Source organism: Euwallacea similis, chromosome 24, assembly GCF_039881205.1.
Source record: "Euwallacea similis isolate ESF13 chromosome 24, ESF131.1, whole genome shotgun sequence".
Lineage (NCBI taxonomy): Eukaryota > Metazoa > Arthropoda > Insecta > Coleoptera > Curculionidae > Euwallacea > Euwallacea similis.
In genome coordinates this window covers 397,983-421,557 of record NC_089632.1, presented here as the reverse complement: position 1 = coordinate 421,557, position 23,575 = coordinate 397,983, and the positions used below count along the sequence as shown (strand labels likewise).

The 23,575-nt window shown below is 32.3% G+C and overlaps 1 protein-coding gene across 1 annotated transcript; it reads right to left on the bottom strand.

Moving 5' to 3' along the window:
• Nucleotides 1-1,180: 1,180 nt before the first annotated feature.
• On the bottom strand, nt 1,181-22,529 carry LOC136416613 (guanine nucleotide exchange factor for Rab-3A-like). Its single transcript, XM_066401881.1, has 10 exons — nt 22,070-22,529; nt 15,207-15,458; nt 14,928-15,102; nt 11,730-11,849; nt 6,921-7,107; nt 4,951-5,105; nt 4,073-4,287; nt 3,913-4,012; nt 3,782-3,848; nt 1,181-1,369 (listed from the first exon to the last, which is right to left on the bottom strand). The coding sequence occupies exons 2-10, from the start codon at nt 15,446-15,448 to the stop codon at nt 1,290-1,292; spliced, it is 1,341 nt and encodes a 446-aa protein (XP_066257978.1). The 5' UTR covers nt 15,449-15,458; nt 22,070-22,529; the 3' UTR covers nt 1,181-1,289.
• Nucleotides 22,530-23,575: the final 1,046 nt, after the last annotated feature.

Here is a 23,575-nt window from a genome sequence, read left to right as displayed (position 1 = left end):
AAAATGATAGTAGTCCGAGAGGCTGTTAAATGGACACCCTGTATATGCTATTCCAACTTCATATACAATTTTATTAGAAATACGTTATGTTTTTGAATATCAGACTGGATGAATGATATAAAAAATTTAATACATGACTAATAAAATTTAATATTTTATAAATTTCTTACCATGGTTTCTGTCCTTTTTTTATATAGGGAAAATATCTGCATTCCATAGTATGCCGAGATTTTTAACGAGTTGGATAGATAATAAAATCAGTGGTTTAATGCTGTTCACAATGGAATTAAAAAAACATTGTCTTAAATACGATTATATTTGAAAAATATATACCTACTATTTTATTTGCTTAAAATTAACTAACTATAATTGAAACTTAAACTATATCTTTGGTATCAGATAACAGGTCAGATCATATATTCAAAATAAAAAAAGTTAACAAATATCCACAGGGAATAGTTTGGCACAATAAAATATTACAATATTACTTAAAAAGAATCTAAATTTATTTAAAAAATAATTGAGCATATAGCCTAGATTTTTGTTATTATTCCCGAAGACATATGCACAACCTTTTTTCAACTTATTTTAAGCAATAAACTAACAAGCAAATACAGTAAACATATTTGTTTACTGATATTCCTGCACGCGGTGGGATATAATAGGCACAATTTCAGCTTAAGCTCAATTAACTGAAAGCAGACACTAAGGCTTATTTATCAATTACAATAATGGCTTATAAGCAGCTATAAACTATTCTTGCATAACTGGCAAAACCCAACCAGCTATGACTTCGTGTGTAAATTTGAAAATTACATGCTCTCGAGTACCGATTAAAACTGATATTGATACGATTGTTAATTGCTTAACAAAAGGGTGAAAAGTGTACTTTAGGACACAGCTATTGTTTACGAACGAACAATGCGATATGCAGTTCAATCAGCAATTGAATGCGGTAAAAACACTTTCGCACGTATTAGCTACTATATCTTTCATCTTCTCTGCTGTAAGTGGAACTAAATAATAGCGTGCGATAAAATCTTTACACGCACTCGTGTGGTAAAAAGTTTTACTGCACGCGCATATCGATAGCGCGTCTCATATACATTGACATTTTCCTTAGAAATTTTTAAAACATTAACATGTGCCACATGTTTGTTTTGCGTGGTAAAGAGTAATGTTTCAGTTTGTTTACTTCGAAATTTAACTTAAATTTGAAGTTGGCCTAACTCAAAGAAAAACGATTTGTTGGCAAATATACATATTATACAAAAATATACTGTAAAACATCAATTCGAAAATTCTAGTCCTAACCTGGCCAGAGACATATTCTTCCGTAGTCTTATTATTTCCCAATAGACATCGTGAGCTGAAATAAATGATGGCATTTAAATAAATGAATAAAAATTAATCTTTTATTGTTCACAGGGGTACAAAGTGACACAACGACGCATAAATTTGCCGATGTAATACTAGTAAAATATGCATAGGTACGTTAAGTGGCTTGAAAAGTAAAATTTAAATGAATATAATATTTTTTCAAGTGGAAAAGTTGTGACACATTGTTTGAATACGTTGTCATTTTGAACGGTTCTATAGATAGTAAGTTGTAAACTTGAATTCTTCTATACATAAGATTTTTAAAAAAAAATGGTGTAGTCATAAGGGATGTTTAACACACCTATAATGTAGTTGCAGTTCTCATGTTTTGAGCGTATTCATTAGCGTTCGTTTTGAACAATGAGCTATTTTGTTGACAAACAGTACTAGTGCTAAACAGAAAATTGATGGAACTAAAAGAACGCCTGATTATTAAAGGCATGGGCGGCAATATTCTGTTGATATTAAATGAAACACTTCCAAGGATTCTTTTTTAAGCTCTGAAGATAGCCATTGAAATGCCTCCAACATCCAAAAAAATGTCTGGGGATCTAGACGTATTTCTCCTTGAAAGTGAAATCGTGTTTGGTATCACAAATGAAATAGCCTTTTAATCGTCTAATTAATCCATAAGCTGTTTACTTTTTATTCTATTTTGCAAATGTGAGACTCTCGGGATTAGTAGCGTTTAAATAAGGCGACCATTTCCCATTATACGAATGGGTTGTTCTTTTTCGTAGAGATAGAATTTTACTAGATCAGCACATAAATCATGTATTCCGTAATAATTAAAAAGATGCTCTAACAAAGGATTGTGCTGTGCGGTGTTACAAGCTTTTAGACAGATCAAAGAACAGCTCAGTGACACAATAATTTGATAATGAATTTACTATTAACGCTTTAACTTCACCTTTAAACCCATTTATCTTTGTGACGTCTAAATTGGTGCGTGATGCAAAAACATGCAAATTGTAACCGATTGCTTCAAAAAACCCCCAACAAAATGAACGAAAATTAAAAATACGAATGTGGAAAGAACGAAACTGGGCTTTATTCAATTTATCAGTGTTCTCTACTTCATTATTAATTTTTTTCTTAAAAAAATGTGCCTACCATTTTACACCTTTTTCTCCTCTCCAAATTAAATGAAATAATAACACAAAAATGCATTTTCCTGGAAGCTGACGGAATCATCTTCACTGCACATATTTACGATTTCCCCTAAATTTTTTATCCCTCTTTTGATGATTTTGATGAAGATGATCCCAATGACCTCTAGGAAAAGATGTTTTTTATGTTATTATTTATTTTAGCTTGAAGAGAAAGACAAAGCGCAAAATGATTAGTCACGTTTTTCAAGAAATGACTTAATAATCAAACAGGCATAAATGGCCGAAATAAGTACGGCCAAGTTTCTAGCAAGCCCTCCCAAGGGAGTAAGACGCTATGCGCTTCTTCCAAATGTATAATTTAATGTATAAAAAATCGGGATATCTACACAATACGACTATGTATAACAAGTTTATGGAGAAGCTTAAAGCGAGTAGAAAGGTCGGAATTAATGGAGAAGAAAATTATTCTCTAAAGCATAGAACTTATTAAAATAATCGAACATTCTAGTACAGAACTAATTACCTACCCCATATCTACCTTCAAATGGACGAAGACTAGCATGCAAATGTTACAGGAAAAATGAAGGATAATACTACTAATGGTTTACTCGTACCAGTGACCTTGCACCTCAAGTATCCAACTACATATTACTTTTTTATTTAATTTCAATTGTTTTTTTTTAATTATTTTTGTTTTGTTGTTAGCAATATATGTTAAGCAATATGCATATGTTAAAGTGTATGTTAAACAGCATTCGTGCTTCAAAATAATCAGATAATTCTGCGTTCAATCTTGTTACATTGAAAAAGTTCCATGCGTTTTTTTTTAATATTTTGTTAAAAGATTTCGAGTTTGGAGTGGAGCTTTTTCGACACCATATGAATCTACATGCATAAACTTTTTCCACAACATGCTTTCATGCAAAACATTTATGGTATTAACCCGGAATACTGAGTATGAATGAAGTTAGCGAAATTGGTTTTTTATATTCTGTGCTACCATGCACTTATCAAAAATGTAAACTCACTTTTGTACAAGAATATTTTAATTTTTAAAAAAATGTGAAACTTTACAAAAATGTGCAGGACATTTCAAACCAATTTGTGAGGAACCTTTCCTACAAATTAAAAATAATTTAGTTTTTCCACATTTTTTATTTGAAATTTGAAGTAATGGCAAACTGCGCCTAAATATCTCTTTGAGTTTTTAGGCTATAAATAAGGCTATGTCTTTAAACTTGGGATATCAATTAGCATTTTTCTTGTTGATTTACAAAACAAACACTTACCAGAACTTTTAACTAATCCTCTTTGTATATATTTTAAATAGTTTAAGAAATCACAGACAGCAATTATCTGAAATAAAATAGTAATCTTCTAACATGTTCAATAATACTTAAATGGATAAATTAATACTCACTCTATTTCTACAAATCTGAGATATGCTGTACCACGTGTCTGTTTCTCCTACGCTCATGCGATAGAAACACAGTCGTGGAACTTGCAGGAGAGCACACGTCCTGTAGGAAACAAATCGAGTTTGCATATATGAAATTGATAATGCTCATAGAATTACTCACTTAGGAAACACAGTTTTCGTACGATCTCCAATGGATTCGACCAACACAGTGCCATTCTCCACGGCTTGCACTACTTTTTGCAATAATTCTGTATTGCTAAAATTTAGACAGACATCGATATCTTCTTGATAAATTCTTTGAAGGAAGGGATCCGATTTTTCTAGTATGGGATTTTTGCGCCATGTCAGAAATTCTTTGTGGAAGACTGGGTCCATCTGGTGATAAAAAGAAATATACGTGAAAATCGATGATATTATGTTATACATGGTTATCTAACAAAAATTTGACCCTCTTTTAATGTTGAAAAATAAGACCTTTTCGGAAAATTTCCAAAATATGTCAAACAGTTTTTGAGGGGGACGAATTTTTATTGGTGTATATGATTCAAAATCTATTGATATATTTCAATTTCGCATGCACCCTTGAATGTAGTTTTAAAAAACCTTTAATTTGAGGTGTTACATGACCCCTCATCGTATTTAAAATTTTTGACAGGGTTCCTGTAACGCAAAAACGAAGTTTAGAGGTTGAATTATATATAAAAATTCATCCCCCTTAAAAATTGTTTTGACGTATTTTGCAAATTTTCCAAAAAGTCCTTAATTTTTAATATTAAGAGAGCGTATCGTTGAGTGACCCTGTATATAAATAAATTGTTTGCCCATTGTATGCAAGAAGAAATTGATTTTTTTTACTCATATAAGTACCGAAGAACTTCAATTTAAAAAAAAAACAACATATTTTCCATCCAGTCATGTGTCGCTTTAAAAATCAGTTACACCGTTTTAGAACTATCTATAGTTTCAAAGTTAAGTTTAAATTTCATTTGCAATGTTTTATTTCCTACTCAATTTAGTAATTATGTTAATTAAACTCACCTCTAATTCATCTTTATTTTCCATGTCAACAGCGGAAATCACTGAAATAGGTGATTCCTTCCTCGGAGAATCAGGCGGTGAGTTCTCCCGTCCGTATTTCAAATTGTAATGTGACGGCGATCTTCTGTGCTTCTTTGTGAACATTGTTGTCACACCTTAAAATTATATTATTTGTCAATTTAAATCACATTTTTACATATTATTTTGTATATAATTGTTAGATTATGGGGTATAGAAATAAAAGAATCTAAGACAGATCGTTTCTGTTAGAGCTCTAATTTCATTATTACAGTCAGAAGGCACGTGTTAACGGTCAAAAGATCTGTAACGAACTGACTACTAAAGACTCACACTTTTACCACCCATCTGTGTTAAAAGGGTCAAACACTGCAACCATTCTCTTGATTTATTGTCCTGGTCATCTGGTCTTTACATGGGTGAAAATACTAACTTCAAGTAACAAGACTCAAAAATTCATACTTTCTTCTTTCTTCTGTTTTAAGAAAAGGAGTCATAAATTGAACAAACTTGACTCTTGCAGACAATAAATTTGAGAACATAAAGACTATTGAATTTTGGACGGGAACACTTGTATCAGAAATCCAACAATAATTAAACTCTAAATAAAGGTAAGTGGGAAGATAGTTGTTTTGTACGAACAAATGGAAGTACTGATGGAAAAGTGTACAATATGGTATGTCTTTCACATACTACACTCATGAAAACCCATTTTTGCATGCACAAAATAGTTGAGCAGAGTATCCCAATATCCTCATTCACAATCACATCGCTATAAATTACATATGTACTTTCCTTCAGGACTGATTATAAGAGTAAGAGATGGTATCAAACGCACAAGGGTATTGGGTAAATTGAGTTTATTAGGTATATCTAAAAACTGCATGAGGATATACCAGGCAGCTGACCTTAAGGCGAATTTAAGTAAAAACGAAAGTTTATTTAAGTAAGAATAAAAATAAAATCTGAATGAACCCCTCTCTCTGCAAGCAAATGATGATTGTGCCGCACCTAGGCGAAGTTTGTAAACATAAACATTCGACAGTAATGTTACATGGTGATTAAGTCGAGAAATGATAAATAAAAAAGGACAATAAAGGAAACGCATGAGAAAAGAAGACGAATGCGAATATAGATGGTTTATTCTCAAAATGTTAGATTCTCATTATTTGGTAGTTAAACATTCCCGGGAATTGTGTTGTAACGTAATGCACGAAGTGTCCATTTTCCGTAATAAATTTGGTTTATTACAATTATTGTCCAAGTTAAACAAACATGGTTTTCGTAAAAAGTTCTCGATGCTGATAGAAAAATCGCGTCCGTGCTGTAATAAAATCCAATAACGTATTGATAAAGAAAAATTGTATCTACTATATAGTATATAAAGACACGGCAAAATACACCGTGTACGAAAAAATTAAATTTTCCAGACCTCTAATGAAATTCTAATGATTTTAATAATGAAAACTATCATTCTAAAATGTGCGCGAGAATTGATTGCAGGCACACGGGAAAATGCAATTTTTCCGAGCTCCTTCTATATTAGTTCATTACACGTCCCGAAATGCATTCCCCGAACTCCTAATGTAATACTTATGCTATCATACTTCGATATGTTGTCTCAGTTTTCAATATTATAATATGTTTGTGGTCTATGTTTCTATTTAAAAAAATGTAATTGTGACGTAAGGATTTTTTCTTTTTAAAAACTGTTCAGTTCACATGAATCACTACCACCATAATGAACATAATACAATTTATCGAAAATTTGATAATTGTTAGAAGTTTTATTCTTACCGCCCAAGACCTAATACTTAAGATTTTGCTAGTCTATCTCATTAGCTTAATTCAGGTTTTATTATCTATGGAGTAAGTTTGCTAGCAATTCTACAATGTAGGTTTTAAAGTAAAAGGAAATTACATTCAAAATACTATATATTTTAGTTTTATACCTGTTTCGTCTTTGGATATCTGAGGATGTAAATGGGGGTTCGGCGAGCTGGGTGTAGAAGTGAGAACTAACGTTTTCAGAGCAGCAACTTCTGCAGTTAATACATCTACTTTCATCTGACTTTCTTTTAGTGACTTTTCTGCAGCAGCTTGTTTCTCGTTCGCTTCTCTCACCATGTTATGGGCTTCCTAAAAGAAAATAAAATACATTTATTTAAATAACTTCGTATGTCTTATAATTTCAGAAATACGCATGCCAACATATTAAAGTTATCGTTAACATTTGTATCATTTTGTGCCTGTTTAACCTAAAATGCTCTGTACGCCCTCGATGCATTATTGATGTCTCTTTAATAACCATTGTCTTGTATATGTCCAATTCGGGCAAGATTTCCTTTGTTTCTCTACACCCCGTCCAGTGTACCCAGTTTGCTTTTATTCTTTTTCACGTCTAAGTGCTTAGCGCATGAAATTTGTACATTTCTTTAACTTCTAGACATGGTTCACATTTTTTGAAGTGTGATAGGGAACCCCACTTCGGCAACTCATTCGCTCATCTCTCTCGGTGTTCATGTCAATTTGGGCCATAAACATTGACCTGTGGAGTACTCTTTCTATGTCCAAGAAAAGTACTTGCACCATCTCTCTCTCTCTTAATATCTACAATTTTTTCCAACCTCTTTTATTAAGAAGTGTGTTAGACTTGTCAGTCTGAAAGCTATAGCGAAGCTGCAGTCGCTTCTTCTCAATTTCCCGATGTCTAAGCTGGAGGGACGGGCATCTAACTCAACGATGGTATCACTGTGTCTAGTCCCTCCACCAACATCGCTGGGATTATGGCATTAACACTCAACGCCTTTTATGGACTGATTCACCTAACATCCATCTGAGGCTCCGTTAGTCAACATTTTCTGAATCAAGGTTTAGTTTTTTTACGCCGGAACCTAATTTAAAAATTCATTGATCTTCACCCAGTCCCAACTTTCTTTTCGATTCTCCTTGTCTGACTTGATGTCATATCTTATCAGTTTATAGTCGGACATTGAAATGAAAATGTCAATGTTTTACCATAGATGTCAAGATGAAAATCCAAGATAACTTAAAATTTAAGATCACTTTTTACCGAAATTTGTCGAATGCTTGAAGTAAATAAGTAAATAAATTTCTAGATCTTTTTATTCAAAATTGGATTTGTAAAATTTTTTCATCTAGAAAAAAAATAAAATGGTTTTCTGTGATGAGGAAGAGAGTAGCCAAAAATGAAAAAATCAGTAACTTAGACTTTTACAACACCCAATTTTAATATTTTAAAAGCTCCAAGTGTCCTTGTTTTGAATAAATGCCAGTGATAAATATCACATGTTTCAACAAGACATTCTTCATTACAGTCTGGCCACTTCCACAATCCAAACCGATAAAATCTCCTGAATGTAAAGAGTTACAGGGTGGCGTAAATTACAAAGTATTTTAATACATTCAACATCGATGGACTAGAGCAAATAGAACAAATTGGTAATTTTTAAATATAACAAATTCTATACAGCACTATACAGCCACTCATAGAAAATAGTTAATCAGGCCTAAGTAGGGAGACTGAACGAACCATCGAGCATCAAATTGCTATTGTTACAAATAAAAGTTCCCAGAAATCGTAGCATTAAATATTCTGTAACAATAAGGGTATCATCGAATTTGCTGAAAATATTAATTTTTTACCTGGGAATTCTTTTAAGGGAAAAAGTCTATTTAAAGAAGGTTACACATTTGTTTTAGCTTTCTTTTTTAGTCTAAATAGAAAACAAGTTAAAGTCGCTTTAATGTTAATGTTAAGAACGACAATTGATTTCTGTTTCTGTGTACATTTTTTCCCTGTTTGAAATTCATTTTCTGTACTTCAAAATAAAAATTAAATTCAAAGTTTTTTATCAAATAGTATCAATGTCCAACATGGCTTTTATAGGAAAAATATAAGAAAAGCTTATTTGAACAATATTTGTATCCTTCATACCAAAAATAAGTGTTCGCCCTGTAAAATAATAAGCGATTGAATATAAATGCTGTTTTGCATTGTAAAACTTTGTGCTAGCTTTAGATAAGTCTTGACTCTCTGCATACTGAACTATGTGGGAGCGGAGTGAATGCCAGGTCACGAACGAATATGCAATAATTACAAATAAATAACTCGAAGAAACTAGATGTTAATTAATTGCATTATCTTGTTAAAAATATTTATTCACTAGGTCATGATAAACTTTTGCCATGAGACATTTTGCAAACGATGCTATGCATGAAGCGAATAATGTACTCTTTCTCGGCCTGTAGTTATGTATGAGAGGACCCAAACTTGAATTCAAGGTGTTCAGGTTAAAGTATTGTATTCTGCGTAATGGAAACAATAAGGTATTTTTCCTTTGAAGTATTTACGTATTACATTTATTTCTAGAAGGAATTCTTCTTTATGAATGTAGTAAATATATGAAATCAAAGGATTTTTAACATTCTACGTGTTGGGCTTTAAAATTATTTGAGGACAAGGGGAGCGCTGTTAAATCTTAGGTTTATTACCTAAACGTAGATGCAGTCTTCCACTACAATTTTCAAATATAATAAACGTAGTTCTAAGGTATTGTTAATGGATTCATTATCATTTGACATGAATATGTACCTTCCCAAATATCCATTCCTGTATTCTTCGATATTGTAAAGAACATCATCCTGTTATAAAACAATTAAGAAAATGTAAGTTGGAAAAATGAAGAATTAAGTAGTAATTTTGAATAATCGGTACAGATTCCTAGTTGATTCGATTCAGCGACTCTTGGTGTGTTGAATATTCCGCTCCGAATATTATCGATATCTAACTTCTACTCATTAACAGAGATATTCAATATTTTATGGGCACCTACACTACTAAAAATTTAAGATAAATCGTCATAGCTAGAAGACGAATGGTCTCACTATAAAAAAATTTAGGGTGAGTACGATAACATACAACCCCAAAATTGAAATTTTTAATAAAATCGCAAATGAATTCATAGGCTCTGAGGAAGTAGTAAATAAACACTGTGTATAATATAATTTAAATAAATTATTTTAATTAAATCACTGTGAATATATTTATCAAATACATATAATAGTATATTACTTGTTTATCAATAGTGGAACGGAGGTTCCTATCTTTAAAGTAGATTCTCTCAATATTTTCATGATAATTTATGTTTATTCCAGTTAGTATAAATAATCGTTTAACTGGAATCATAAAAAGACCAAAAATGTGTGGATATTTATTGCTGGAATGCCAATAAAAGTATCCAAGTATGTTTTTGCAAATAAATATTTCAATTTCACAGTTTTATGCGAAAAGAGAAGCGAGAGTCATATTTCATATACACAGTCATCTTAAATGATTTGAATTGCGAAGTTTGTTAATTTTGAATAGAGTGAAGTCGTTTTTGAAAAACAAATAATTGTAGATATTTGTGTCACAAATACTTCACGAAACAAGATATTCAAATAACTGTTAAAATTCAAATGTATTTATTGGTAATCGAAAGCCACGTAGTAGTGATGTCAGCAATCGTTAAAATAAGAAAAAACCGTAATTTTTTATAATTATTTCTTTCAAGTGTTTCAATTTCAATCTGCATTCTTGTAACGATGAGATAAAATGGCAAAATAGCTAATATTATAAGAAAACAATATTTGAAAATCGAATATTAACACACATAGAGGGTGTTTAAGTTTTAGACTTTTTCAATTTTTTCGTGCAGTTCTTCCAATTTGTCATATATTTAGTTTAAATTTGGGATTCATATTTCCATGAGGGGCCACATCAAGAGGCCTCTAAAGTCAATTCGAAAATCAACAAGATGATGTTTTTAATAAATCGATTGCGGTATGCGGGAAAACCGACTGGGAGAAGAAGCGCGTTTAAATGGTCAGCAAGATCTCCTGACACCGTTGATTAAGGAGTTTAAAAATCAAATATGGTATGAATATTTGTATATAATTGGAGAAACACTGACAGGTGTGAAAAAGAAATTTTATCAACTTAAGAACTTGATGCAGCACGTTGAATTTTGTAGTATTATACTTCGGTGTCAATTTTTTAAACAGGGTTTATAGGCTCGAAGTAAGTATTACAGATTGGTCACCAAATTAAATTAAGAAATTGTTTATCTGTATTTGACACATTAATCACCAGACGTAAAAATGAAACTAGGAAAAGTTAAAAAAGAAAATAGGTCATATAACCGTATTACAATCGAAAACACCAATTAGTAGGTCTACAAAATCCATATCAACGGTCACCAAAAAAAGGTGCCAATAATAATAATAATATCGTTACACAATTTATGCAATCGTGTAAGATACTGCATACTTAATTATTAATAAAACGATTTCTTAACAAACAATCCATTTCTTATGGGTTATTGATCGTATAGTAAGTAAACGAGACAAGACGACGATAACGCGGTGACTGTTCGTACCAGGTGAAACCGAAACAATTCATTTGTCGCAGAAAGCATGAAATGATAAACCGACTAACAGATCCTGTACGGTTTCTCTTTCAATTTGTCAATTATGCCTGCGTTTAAATTCTGAAGCTTAGTTAGAAACCTTCACGGCTTAAAGCAAAATTCCTACAAACACATGTTCCTTCATGGATTAATCAGTCACATCTAAATGCATCCGTTAGTATAATAATGACATAGCCAAGGCTGTTGACCTTAACACAAAAACTTGCAACTTAATGTAAGTAATTTAGAATACCCGTTAATGTACGGTTTGCGTTATATATTTCATATTACCTGAAATAAGCTGGCTGTCAGGTCTTCGAGTTCGGCCTCCACATCTTGTTTGATCCTATTTGCCCTTGCTAATTCTTCGTCCTTGATTATCAGTTGTTTGCTGGCTTGTTTCAGCTCGTCCTACAGAAAATTTCATCCTTCTCACATTATAAAAGATCGACCAATTAGGATTAATTAGGAAATAATCAAACGGGATTTCATTTGTCAGCTCTTTAGTAGGATTTTTTATTTCTTTAACCACAAAGAAAATTCATTCCACTTATACATGCTCTCCCAAATATGATATGCTACCTTCGCAACGCAAGACTTGTAAAGAAAAGTTATGAATTATTAATAGTCACATTTTTTTAAAATCTTTTAACATACCTTTTACCAAATTGTTTTCAGCTTTTGGGACATTTTTGTCGAAATGAGATAATTTTTCAACTTAAAAATATATTAAAAAAATAATCACTTAAACTTTTACAATTTCTGTACCTACACGTAAAAGTGACACAACAAGAATTTATAATAAGATTCACTGTTTGATCGTTAAGCGGGATGACCGTTTTTCGTAGAGCAAATAGTTGTGTTTACTTAAAATATAATAATTGCTTTAATGATATGTCATGTATATTTTTTTGCACAAGGAAAATCTTCAGTAAGACACCCGGTTGGATGTTCTGGTGACCGGGTAGTAGGGGATTCACCGAAGTACCTACCCACTAAAAATCTAGAGATTTTGTTGCCAACCTGCGACCGGTATTATCCCTGAGGGATATAAGCATCAGAATAAAAGAAGCGTTTGTGGTTTTAATTAGATGGTGGCCCTCTTGTGCCCAGTTGTTAATTTCCTTTTTGTTTTTCTCCTATAATTTTTTTCCTGGAGCTTTATTGTGATTTTTTTATTTCTCTTTTTTTGTTTTGCGCCGTTCCGTTACGGAAAAACGAATCTTTAATCTTCTTGTATGGCTCGTTTTATCCGCTCTTTTTCCTTGACGATCGCGGATATGGCTTCGCTGCAGCGGTTTCATTTTGACTTGCTCTCCAGCATTCCATTAATTAGAGATTCCGGAGTTAAGGTCTGTCTCTATGCAAGCGATCAGCTCGTTTATTTGTTCTTAAAAAATCGCATTAATGATAATGATAAGCTTATATACAGGGTGTCCGGAAATTAGAGGTAAATATTTCAAGGGATGATTGTATGACCAAAAATATGTAGGAAACCTCATATAAGCATAGGTCGACAAATGGACCCTAAGGGAGCTAGACCGTTTTAAAAGGTGAACCCTGAATATGATTTTTTATCGATGTATTCGAAACGGTTTGAGATAAAGTTATGAAATTTGGACTGTTAACTCAGATTTTTATGATAAATTAAAACACTTAAACGAAATTTAAAAATCTTATTTAGATGTGTGTTAAAGAGGGCCGGTTAAGCCCATTTTAAGCTCTAACTTTTTTTATTGTAATTTTTCCTACATTTTGACTACATAAATTGAAAAAACATGGTTTTCTAGATTAAAAAGGTACTTTTTGTCGACTTCGAAATAAGGCTTCGTTTTCGAGTAATATCGATTTTAAATAGCATATGCAAAGTGTCATGTAACGTGAAAAAAAAAACTTTTTAAAAAGAATTAATTTATGTTTGGAACTAGAAGGAGATCATTTTGAGACATTTTTATAAAATAAATTATTATTTACTTAATTAATTAAATTAATTAATTTTTCACGTTACATGACACATTGCACATACTATTTAAAATCAATATTTCTCGAAAACGAGGCCTTATTTCGAAGTCGACAAAAAGTACCTTTTTAATCTAGAAAACCATGCTTTTTCAATTTATGTAGTCAAAATGTAGGAAAAATTACAATCAAAAAAGTTAGGGCTTAAAATGGCCTAAGCCGGCCCTGTTTAACACACATCTAAATAAGATTTTTAAATTTCGTTTAAGTGTTTTAATTTATCACAAAAATCTGAGTTAACAGTCCAAATTTCATAACTTTACCTCAAACCATTTCGAATATATCGATAAAAAAATCATATTCAGGGTTCACCTTTTAAAAGGGTCTAGCTCCCTTAGGGTCCATTTGTCGACCTATGTTTATATGAGGTTTTCTATATATTTTTGGTCATACAATCATCCCTTAAAATATTTACCTCTAATTTCCGGACACCCTGTATATATTATTTATATTAATATATATACATGTATATATTCATATATACATTCAATAAATTAATATATAAACTCATCACTTGTGGTGTACATGGCATTTATGGCAGATTTCATTGAACGTCCGTGCGCTTTAAGTTTTTTAGGGGAAAATTTATGGACAAAAGCGTTTTTAAATTTTGCATCTTGATCAATTAAAATGCTTCATGATTTAATTTTACATGCGAAAATATGGACACACCTAATACATCAGCGATTTTCTAAAAATGAAACGTTAAAAATAAACGAAGCACCCCTAAATTCACAGCTTATTTTTTTGAACCCCAATGGCGAATGTCGAATAAGATTTATTTTATTATTGTTTCTACTAAACGTACTAAATCCTGGATAGTCTGAAATGCCCTAACCCCGAGCTTTCTTTACAGAAATTGGACGAAACGATTTAAAACATAAACATGTAAATAAGATAATAGGTAGGTAAGAACTTACTTTGTGCACTGCAGTTACAGATAAAAGAGATCGTTCTGCACTTTTATTATTGCGTTATTATTTAATATAATTTCTCTATTAAAATAACTATGTAATTATTCAAAAATCTATATAAAATAAAAACTTCAAGTCCCTCTGTTATAATGGAAAACTGTGTAAAATTTCCCGTAAGCATTAGAAATTGTAATTTCTGAAATATACGTAATTACCGTCCAATTTATAACATAAATAATAAACGTATATACATATAATAATAACAATAATAAAAATAATTTGGCAACGTTGGAAATGGCATATTAAAGGACTTCAAAAACTGTTATTTGTAAACCATCCATATTACTTAAAAACCGTTAATGTTTTACGTAAGAATTGTTGTTCAAACATCAATTTTTCATCATCATCCAGCAACTTGCTCATAATCATTAACAAATATTTGAACGAACATCGAATATTGGGAATAAATGTTAGTGGGTATTTCAAGCCGTATATTGTTAGACGTAGTATAGGTATAATACACGTGCAACATTAGTAATTCCAAACCCATTTTTACCTGCAAATCTAACACCAGTTGATCTTTGCAAGACACCACTGAAGTAGACCAGTCAACTTGGTCTCCGCCGCTTGTGGCACTTTTGCTGTCGCAGTCGTCTTTTAAATCGAATGACGTTATGACATCCAAATCACATTTTTCCATATCCAAATCGCTACACATAGAGCTGTCCGAACTACAATTTGAGTTTTAATTCAGTGTTTATTGAGGTAGTAATTTCCATTGAAGCCTGACTGAAACCTTGACTTCGGTCAGAACTTTGATCAGTGTTTCATTCACCTATTTCTATTGGTGACACTAATACACCTAACTTTGTCCGAAATGGTGCTAATAGCAGAATATCCATATTCCGGCCTGTCGTTGAACAGCTGTCTAGTAACGTGGTCCCTGAGAGTAACGTCGGGGTTATCTGGTTCTAAATTGTCATCGTCGTCTGAAGAATATGAGTCTTCTCCAGTGGTACCAGTCGATCCAACCCGCTTATGATTGTGTACCTTTTTAGTTGTCGTACTTGTTGACATTTTTCTTAAGCTGCAACAAACACCATTTACAAAGGAGGTCCTTTAACAGGCAGTCATTTTAATTAACTAAAAAAATTGTGTTGTGGTAATTAACTACATTCTTCATGGAGTTACTAATTATTACTTCCTCCTAGGATTTAATACAACTAAATGCTCTTAAGGAAATTGCTTTTACATTTACATTTACGTACTTAATTACCGGATAAGTATTAAAAGAGACGAAGTAATTCTTTATTAGGGAGAAATGCGAAATCATCATCTGTATAGATGCTATAAAAATGCTTAAATCTCGGACAAAACTGTATAATTACTTTTACAGGCATAAGATTTGCGGTTTTCTATTTTGGAAGATAAATTAAACCAGAATTGTGCATAAGCGGCTATTAGTCTTGTGACTAGATGATGCCTTTCAACTACGAGAATTGGGACTTCTGTTAAATCTCCAATAATTAAACATTATGTAATTTTAGATTATTTCAAGACATACCTACAGGGCGACGCAAAATGAATGGGCAATATTCTAACGCCAAATTCTATAATTAACCGTTTATAATTAATTCAGTTTTGGAATATGTGAGTGGAAAGTGCCCACCTATACAGAGAGGGAAGATAGAAGGATATTGCTTTTTTCAGTGGAGATCGAAGAAAACTAATATTGGAGTCAATGGCTCAATTTTTACGATATACTTAACAGTAAAAACTACATTGTGCTATCTATTACTGTTTCAAAGTTATAGATATTATTCGAATAAAATTGTCTGTAAATCTGTTCCTCTTCAAAATTTTTTATTTATATGAAAACATTTCCAAAGCACTTTTTTACCTAGAATACTACAATGCAAGTTACTTTTTATAAAAAATATTTTTTTCGTAGTTACTAAAAAATTTTTTATGAGACATACAAGATATTTGTTCATCTTTGAATGAGGAGAAAAATTACTTTCCATTTTTGCACAACTAAACCTTGTCTCTTCCGACCAACGAACATTACAATTTCTTGTTTTCTCGAATATTTTCGGAAGTTTTCAGAATTCCAGAATTTTTAAAACTGAAATTTGACCCACATACACAATTTCGTACCCATTGAAACAAAGTCATATCTCTTACGGTTTCAGAAATCACAATGATGAGCCTTAAAAATGGGATACACTGTATATTTCACATCATACCTTATATAGACACGTTTGTAAAATGATTCGTCTATATACAGAGTGCTGCGTTTTCTAATCAAAAGTCGAACAAAAACATTCCTCTCTGTCGTATTTGCCACCATATTTTTTAGTTATTTGCTAAAGTATCCAGGAATGTACATTTTTCCGTAAGAAGGGCATATTGCTTCATGTGTTCAAATTTGGATTTCTACATACATTTCTAGGAATTTCGGAAAACAAACGGTCAGTGGCGTGTGACAAAATAGTTTGGAATGATAAAAGTGATCTTGATCCTCGAAAAAGTACCACCTTTCAGATTTCAACAACAAATTGTGAATTATCATAGTTATGTAAATTCTGAAGAGTGATATATGTATAAGATTTCAACTTGATTTCTCACAAATTGAAGGAGCTATGAATTAAAATTATAAAAAAGATTGAAACTTTTACATTTTGTATTTCGATTACTAGGATTTTTGGAATACACTTGTAATGGATCTTCGCACAGCAAACTTAGGAACAACTTACGAAATAATTTATTTCGCTGTTAAATAATGTACTTCAATCAGCTTTACAAAAATGAAGAGCTTGGTTAACCAAATACACATTAACGCGAGAATTCGTCTAAGAGTGAGTTTACAAACATGGTGGAATCCTTAAATACTAACACTAAGGGCTAACACATATAGGTGTGCTACGGCTAAAAGGCCATTGTCCGTTAATTTATTATCTATCTTTTTAGAGGGTGACATTTAGTTGAATAACGAGATGGATCTTCTATAGATATGTTGCAGTTCTACCGATATAGCGAAACGGGGTTGTACTTAAATTCTATTTCTTATAAAGAAAAAAAGAGAAAGTTTTATTATACAGGTCCACATGTTTTTGAGAATAATGGATACGGAAATCTGGTTATGCTAGGCATATGGCAAGACGTTAGGTACATAAGCGTAGCATAAGGATATATTACACAGTTCATTAAGGAAACTCAAATTTCACATTTAACTTTGACCACTTAATTTCGACACCCCCTGGATATGCAATTTTTAGGTAATTTGAGAAAATAACATGAAAAACACCTCATTTTTTACCAATTCAGGAACGAACATATGAAAAAGGTATCAAATAAATAAAAAAATCTCATGCGTCGTGTCTTATTTTAGAAAATGACTATTAAAAGGAATTAATAGGGGTTCGATTTTACAGGAGACGCTATGTACGTACATACAAAACTGCTACGTGTAACAGGCTACGTTTCTAGTCTAAATATAAAACTTATTCATATAGGTGTAGACGTCAGTGCGCTAAAAGGAAAATCCCTTAGATATCAGTTTAATTTCATTCCCCGTTTAAAAGGTTTCTCTCATTCGCTCATTTCATCAAAACCTTCCAACGAAAAGAGAATGGAAAGTAACATTGACCCGAACTTGCACGGATGAGTAGAGAAAGAGGGGAAAGTATATCTGCAGGAATTCCTCCGAGTGGTAAAAATTCGTCATCGGCCATTAATAATTATGCGCAACTACGAACTAAAGTGTGGTTTAATTATTGGGATATTTTTTAAGCGTTTAGCACCGATTGCAAATCTAGCAAACATGACTTTCCATTTTACTTTTAATGTTAAACGAATAATCAATCATTATTAGTCTATTGTTTATTGTTATATATGTAGATGTGCACTGGTACTATGGTTTTTTTAACAACTAGTTACGATAAGTATTGACCAATTAATGGATATTAACAGGTATTTTCGCATAACTCTAATATTTAAGACTTAAAATTTTTTTCACTTGCAAGAATTTAAACCATCAATCAGGAAAAGTATAGGCTGAAATATAGTACCAGTAAATATATCTCATAGTAGAAAGTTCACTCAGCGGCACCTTGATCTAGTCAGATCAAAGCAATGCCGATAGAACCCAAAAACCCACATGTATTTCATTGGTATGAGGAGTGCTCAAGACATATTTATACATGCACTTGTATTTACACACGGTTGTGTATGTAAAACAACGAACATTAATTTGGAGTTCAGAATTGACCAAATAGGACTCAATAATAAACTTTATATGGACTCAAAATATAAAGAACGATTCTATAAAAATCCAAAAATTCTATTTAAAATGTACAGTTGATATCAATGGCCACGTCTGATAATTCATTTTTGAAATTGAAACATACTGGAATATGCTAGATCAAAAACAAATGATTGTGGATATTACTACATCATAAAAAAATGTAGCCGATTTGGAAGATAAACAGGGAAACAACTCTTCTGCAAAAGCCCGCTCGGTAGTTACACGTTTTGAATATGAATATGAGTTTTGAAATATTTATTTACCTGCGCAAGTGCGGAAAGTGGCACTTTTGAAAAAAATGCATTTTTCTTCAAATGCCAATTTAAGGCGTCGCACATGCTTTATTAAAATTATTTAGTTCAGATTAGTTCAATAACAGAATTGAATATACCAAATTTTGTCCGAACGTTGTCGGTAAACCTTGCGAAGGGATTTCGTTATTTGTGCGTATGTGCGTTCAATCCGTTTTTAGACCTTTTTACAATCATAGGATCCATGAGTCACACTAACTTTTCAAAACCATCCAAACTCATTCGTAGCGAAAATTTTCAAAACGTGTGCTGTTCATGTATGTATGTCATTCAAACACGCCGATTTTTATGTCGCAAAAATGGGCTATTAGCTCACTTTTTTTTCTTTTTTTATTAAGAAATGTGTCAGAAAAAGGCGTTAACTGCCATTGCCACATCCTCGCAGCTATGTTTTCAATGAACAAGATAACTAAAGTAAGTAGTGGGTGAAAGTGCCGAAATTTTGCTTGATTTCTGAAGTGTGTGCGGCGCAATTGGTTTGTTCGGAAAAAATATTCAAGTCAATATGCACCTTAACAAGAGCGGTAGAGGTGCGTTCGAACGTGTTAAGATGCGTATCCACTTTGTTAATTACTATGAGTAATTATGAAAAAAAAATGAAACTGCGGGCATATAAGTGTTACGAGAATAACTTTATTCTATGTTAACTTTCCGTGAACTCTCGGCCACGTCGCCCTCTCAGCGTATTTCTTGATCTTATTCGACTCTACTAAATAATCAGTTCGGAGCCTTTTTCTCCATATGCCTAATCAGCATATTGCATTAACGTTATAACGTTTACGCTGAGATGTGACGTTACCATATCAATATACCCAGTCAGGCACACCTGCATAAGAGGTATTAGTCACTATGGCTTAACTAGCTAATGATAATATACAAACATACTTTGCTATTGCAATAAATACAGAACACACTTGAACGTCTGTTCGAATGTACCCGGTAATCCCTATTTGCTCAAAGAAACTTCACTGCCCGTTTGTACTTTTTTGCAATTAAAGGACCCACCAGACCTATTCATTTTCCAGTCATCTAAACTTATTCCTGTGACACTTAAAAAAAAACAGTCAATTCTTATCATAAAAAACGCCAACTTTTACGCCGCGAAAATGGACGCCTCCACCATTTTTTTTTCTTCTTCATTAAGGAAAAAGAGCCAACTCTCACTAGTACATGTTTCCGATGAACGAGCTAAGTTCATTAAGCCAAGAATAAATAGCAGGTGAATGTAAAAAGTGGGAGAATACATCTAATTTAGTTAACACTTCCATCACAAATTTTATTTTATTTCTGCGTATACCAAACTGTAAAACTAAATCTTAACATTTGATACATTATTGTAATAAAAAAAAGCAAAATTCGATAATGTGAAAATCCAAGATGGCGCCAAAAAGGAAAACCAGTTAATAACAGTTATGGAAAATCGAAACTTATGATTTCGCATATCACATTATAAGAAAGGAAAAATTGCAATGATGAAAGGTCAATCATTTAGAATTATCTCGCCTAATAAACTGAAGCAAAAATAAAAACGTTTTTCCAAAATTTCAGTTTTTTTCCAAAAACCTCCGAATGTCACTGAAATTTTTCAAATTTTAAAACGGCTTATTCTTGAACTCGTAACTGCCCCAATTTAACAAACCTCGTATTTTTTTGGTTACCAAGACTCTCATAACTGACCCGCAAAAACAGACACCCTGTATACCATTTAATATTAACACAAGTCAAGGTAAAATCTAAGACATCTTATAATAATGTGTACTTTTCTTAAACTAATATATACATATATGAACATCTTACAAAATCCCATCTAAAAAAAAGACACTTTATACCATAAATATAAGCAACATCTTGGTTTATAAAGGACAGAAAATTATAGAAAATAAAATATAGATAATAAAATATATAGAAATATAGAAAATTTGAAATCCGGATAATAAAAATATTATTTACAATAAAATCACTTACATACAAAATTTAAACGAAAATAACGCGATTTTTAAGTTGTCTTAGTATGGTTGTAGCACAGCGGCATACTGTTCTTATGAGAACATTTGTGTTAACTTCATATTTTATTCTATGTATAAATTCAATTAAACATTACCATGAAATAAAAATGTTTTTGTTACATTAATACTTATGGCTGCCTAACATAAATCTTTTTGGTCATTTGCGATTTACTGGTAAAAAAGTAGAAATTTTTTTGTTTTTATTGTAACAATTGATCAACTTCAATGCAAAAAATAATATGAACAATATGCCCGTTTCATAAGGCCATTGTCGCCCGTCAACTCATCAATTCCCAACTCGTTGCTCCTCGTTTGGCAAATTTGAATCCGTGCACCAATGTGCTGTCTTATGAAACCTATACATACATCTTAATATACTATTATCACACATGTTCAGTTATAATAGTTGCGTGATTGCCCACAGATATTTTTGACAATGACGTTGCCAGTTTGTTTCGCATGCGATAAAATTTTTTGAGACCCCCGTGCTGTAATGAGCTACTTTAATGTCACAAATGCGTGCGGTAAAGCAATTTTACCATAACCTCATAGGCCGTCTAACTTTATTATAAGCGAGAGCATGCTTCAAAAGAAGCCGGTGGTATAATGTTAATTGTCACTAGAAAACTAAATAGCTGAGAGAAGTTATCACCTCAAAGCTTTATGTGGAAATGTGAATTTGTGTATTTTAAGATAAAAGTTCTCTTATCCAGCTAAGTGCATTTTGAACATTGAACGCATAACAGAATGGTAAAAGTCGGACTGGTACGCAATGGTACGAACGGAATAGCACGGAAATATTTAACATTGTATTGTATTTAAATGGTTTTTAACGGAGATTCTCGCATCAATTATGCCTACATTAGTGTGGGAGCGAGCATACTTTTAAACTATTTGTTAGCGAGAGAATAGCTTATTATTATACAGCCCACTCAAATTCCACTTGATTAGGTACAAGAAAAAGAAAATCTCACAGATCTGTAACAAAGAACAGCGAACGTAGATGATAAACAGTATAAAAGGCATGAAATGTAGCAAGCCAAGTGAGTGTATGTAATAACAAAGGTGTTCTTACCAATGTAGGCAGCTATTGTTTCCAAACAAGTTCACAAGTTGATGTTACAATATGTTGCTTCTATAATATCTACACCAGTGGAATTTTCGCAAAATTCCTTCTGCGACTCAAAATTAAACAACTAAAGACATCGACCTTTGCGCGTTGGAATTCCACTGGCCCAGCAAGCAGAACGGCATCCTGCAGCACCTAGCTAGAATCCCACGGTAGGTACTATACTAATCAACATATCACATGTGATCAGGCTGCAGGGGACTTGTACCAAGCACGATCGACCGTCTCGCAGGAGGTATACTAAGTAATACTAACGTCACAAATACACTCGCAAATGTATTCGCATTGTCACAAATTTAAATTTACACTCCCGTCTATCGAGTGGCGGGACGCTGCCTGACACTGCGCTTTGCCGCTATATATCAGTCGGATTTTTGATGATGTTGTTATTAATGAATGTCGAGAACACTACCGCTATCACAGATAGTTGTTAAGATGTTCGACGCAGACCTACCTGCGATATACCGCAAGACTTGAGAGAGCTGGTTGATGTAGAGTTTAGAATATGCTGAGCTTTGGCCCCAGCCTTTGCCGATCGAAACTTCGCAGACGCATGACCGGCACGATGATGGCCCAACAAGCGCTTCAGCAGGAACGGCAGTGAAGGGTTCAACAAAAAGGGGAAATTAAAATCATCTAAAGTTAAAATCGTCTCACCCTTCTCACTATGTCAATTATACGGGGCGAGTCGTAATGGAACCGACACAGAGCAGGTGCCTGCAAGAGATCTTAAAATATTATGATTTGTTAAAAAAAATGTTCTACGATTGATAATTGGGAAGATATTGATCTCCGAAGTTGGCTTGTAACTTTCTAAAAAACGGCATATTTTAGCAATGCGTCATCAGAACGCAACCAAATTTGGAGCATATTTTATTCTTATCAACATTTTTAAATGGTAGAAATTTGAAATCAATAGATGCTTAATAAGAATTGGATTAGGAATAAGGTAAGGTCTAAAAAAATTGAGATTTTTTTATTTATAATGTAACTAACAAATGGACAATACCATTTAATAACAAATTTAAGTCTAAAACTTTTATTCCCCTTCAAAATTTGTCGAAAACTTTATCATTTTTTATAATATTGCAGTTTTTGTGGGATAGAGCCAAACCAAATTTAAAAGTTTTAAAGGTATTTAAAAGGAGTTAAAGGGACTATCAATTAAAAACCATGGGGATTTTGACTGATAAGCCATTTGTAATATGCCAAAGTCATACAACAGACAAATATCCTAAATGTGGCATTACATCATTACATTAAATTATATCTTATTGACATATAGATATACATAGACATAGATATAGATTTGTCACGTTCCTATTTTCATTATACAAGATGATCCAAAAAAATATGTCGGAGAATTATTAGTCTTTAAGATTTGTAAAAGTAGCATTAGGATAGACAATAAGATGAAGGGCAGGCTGACAGGGCCATCTGAAGACAAAGCAC

Coding starts and splice junctions, on each gene's coding strand:
- LOC136416613 (XM_066401881.1), bottom strand. CDS start 15,448: ATGTCAACAAGTACGACAACTAAAAAGGTACACAATCATAAGCGGGTT. Junction 15,103..15,206: donor AGTGTCACCAATAGAAATAG/GTGAATGAAACA, acceptor CTCAAATTGTAG/TTCGGACAGCTCTATGTGTA. Junction 7,108..11,729: donor TGACAGCCAGCTTATTTCAG/GTAATATGAAAT, acceptor ATTTTCTTTTAG/GAAGCCCATAACATGGTGAG.